The sequence below is a fragment of the Phaethon lepturus genome, unplaced genomic scaffold (assembly GCF_000687285.1).
Source record: "Phaethon lepturus isolate BGI_N335 unplaced genomic scaffold, ASM68728v1 scaffold10402, whole genome shotgun sequence".
In the NCBI taxonomy this organism is placed as follows: Eukaryota; Metazoa; Chordata; class Aves; order Phaethontiformes; family Phaethontidae; genus Phaethon; species Phaethon lepturus.
This window is the reverse complement of record NW_010522585.1, coordinates 1-2,396: the sequence shown is the minus strand read 5'-3', so window position 1 is coordinate 2,396 and position 2,396 is coordinate 1. Positions and strand designations below refer to the sequence as shown.

Genomic DNA, 2,396 nt, shown 5'->3' with positions numbered 1-2,396 from the left:
TTGTCTTTTCCAGGGAAGCACATTTGGCATTCACAGCTTCAACGTGTTCCTCTGCATCCTGCAGCCGCTGTGCCAGCTTCTTCCTGTAAGCACAGCTCACAGTTATCACAGAGGAACCATTGTTCTTTCTCTTTTTCTTAAAGCATGCTTAATCATTTTGCAGTCTGCAGTCACACAGACTGAAGGGCTTCATTTATGCTGTTCTTAGCATTTCACTTTACTAAACCACTAAACTGCTAAACCTTCTATAAGATAAAGATTCCCACTTTCTGTTACCCTTCCCCAAAGCAAACACATGACTTATTCCCTAGAATGTCTTGGTGTGTCTCTTCTAATGTTGCCTTTGAACTTTCAGCCTTCCTTGTGTTCTTCACATACATATCCTATCTCCACATACTTGGCCTCCTCCAGCTCCTCCGTGCGCTGAATAGCGTCCGTCTCGTATTTGGTTCTCCACTGAGCCACTTCGCTGTTGGCCTTGGACAGGGCACGCTGCAGCTCCCCCTTGGCTTCCTGCTCCTCCTCGTATTGTTCCCGAAGCAAGTCACAGTCGTGGCGAGCAGACTGCAAGGCGTGGGCCAGGGCATTCTTGGCCTGGGGAGACAATGGGATTGGGACAATGAATTGCCTGTGAGACAAAAGAATGTTAACTTAGGGAAAGTTGTTGACTCTTTCAACCTGACATTTGAAGTCAGCCCAAGGAAAAAATGTACATTGATTCCATGTTCTGAGAAGCTTCTGATGGGAATCTAGAATGTTACCTCGGGAGAGATGATAGGTAATCTCTAAATGACAACTACAAAGCTGAGAATTGTTGAATCCTTTTCAATATTTACTAAATTTTCAGTTTCCATTATGGAAAAGTAGATTAAGAAATGCAGCTTTTTAGATATATCTCAACTTTTTTCATATGCCATCATTACTAAGGTTGTCCTTCTCTGTCTCAGTATCCAGGTTGGAGGCAATGTACTCCTCAACCTTTCTTCCCACACAAGAGAGGGAATTGGCAAAATTGTCTAGTTTGAGAGCTCCCAAATTAAAATGGCATGGCTAACATATTCTCATTTTACATGAGAGTAAGAAATATCCTGAAAGAAAATGCAATGTGAATTTAAAGTCAAACCCCCTACAGGAAGTACCTTTACCTTTATTTCTTCCTCTAAATGTCTCTTTAGTTCCTCGATCTGTTGAGTAAATGCCTGTTTGCCTCTGGATAGCTGAGATATCAAAGTATCTTTTTCTTCCACCTGGCGTGAATATTCACCTGAGAAATTTTACAGATAGACTGTAATTTAAAAAGCAATACTAAGCCAATGTGTCTTTAAAGCACTGTATACCAGCTTACAGACTATAGACCAATTTGAATAAAACATCACTCATTTTCTTGTCATTATTGGTAACAGCCACTCAAGTGGGGTGTGAGAGTGTGTTACCAGCTTCTGTCTGCAGACGAGCTCTTTGAGTATTGAGGTCATTGATCATGCGCTGATGCTCCTCTTCCTTTGACTTAATCTCACTTAGCTGATCTTCCAGAGTGCGACACATTTTCTCCAGGTTTGCCTATATGACAAATACATGTAAAGAGGATGATCACTAAATTCTAGCTTGTTGATCTCATGATGAAAAACAACGCAACTGTGTGTGATAGCAAAATGTAACCAGAAGGTTCAAAATCATATATCAGGTCATGTATCACAGGGCAGTAACCTGACAGAAAATCTGTACCTTGGCTTTGGAGACAGACTCCATATTACTGGCCAAGTCGTCAATCTCCATCTTCAGCTCACTCTTCTCCTTCTCCAGCTTCTGCTTCACTCGCTGCAGGTTGTCGATCTGCTCCCCAAGCTCAGCTGTGCTGTCCGCATGCTTCTTCCGCAGGGTGGCAGCAGTGGCTTCATGCTGCAGCGTGGCCTCTTCAAGGTCGCGGCGCATCTTCTGAAATTCTGCCTCACGTTTCTTGTTCATCTCAATCTGAGCCGCGGTAGCCCCGCCAGCTTCCTCCAGGCGCTCGCTGATCTCCTCTAGCTCCCTCGAGAGGTCGGCCCGATGCTTCTCTGCTTTTGCCCGAGAGGTTCGCTCTGCCTCAATTTCCTCCTCCAGCTCCTCAATACGAGCCTGGGGAACATCAGGGACCCTTCACACCCATGCCCTCCTCCTACCTGACCTGTGTCTGGGTGAAAGAAAAGGAACAGAGGCTTGCCTGCAGCTCCTTGATCTTCTTCTGTAATTGCATGCCCAGAAGTTGCTCATCCTCGATTTTGCTCTGGATCTGGCTGATTTCAAAGTCTTTCCTTTGGGCAAAGCAAACTGTGTTAGAGCTCAGAGAAGAAGGAATTGCACCAGCCCAGCACTCCAGTGCCCCACAGCCATGCTTACTTCTTCAGTTTCTCATCCAG

At 44.9% G+C, this 2,396-nt stretch overlaps 1 protein-coding gene across 1 annotated transcript; it reads right to left on the bottom strand.

Moving 5' to 3' along the window:
- Positions 1 to 4: 4 nt before the first annotated feature.
- Positions 5 to 2,393, bottom strand: LOC104616739 (myosin heavy chain, skeletal muscle, adult-like; the record flags this gene model as incomplete). Its single annotated transcript, XM_010281849.1, has 7 exons — positions 5 to 83; positions 398 to 594; positions 1,146 to 1,264; positions 1,434 to 1,560; positions 1,726 to 2,115; positions 2,201 to 2,291; positions 2,377 to 2,393. Coding segments are annotated over 7 exons (1,020 nt in total), but the record flags the coding sequence as incomplete, so codon positions are not given.
- Between the last annotated feature and the right edge of the window lie 3 nt (positions 2,394 to 2,396).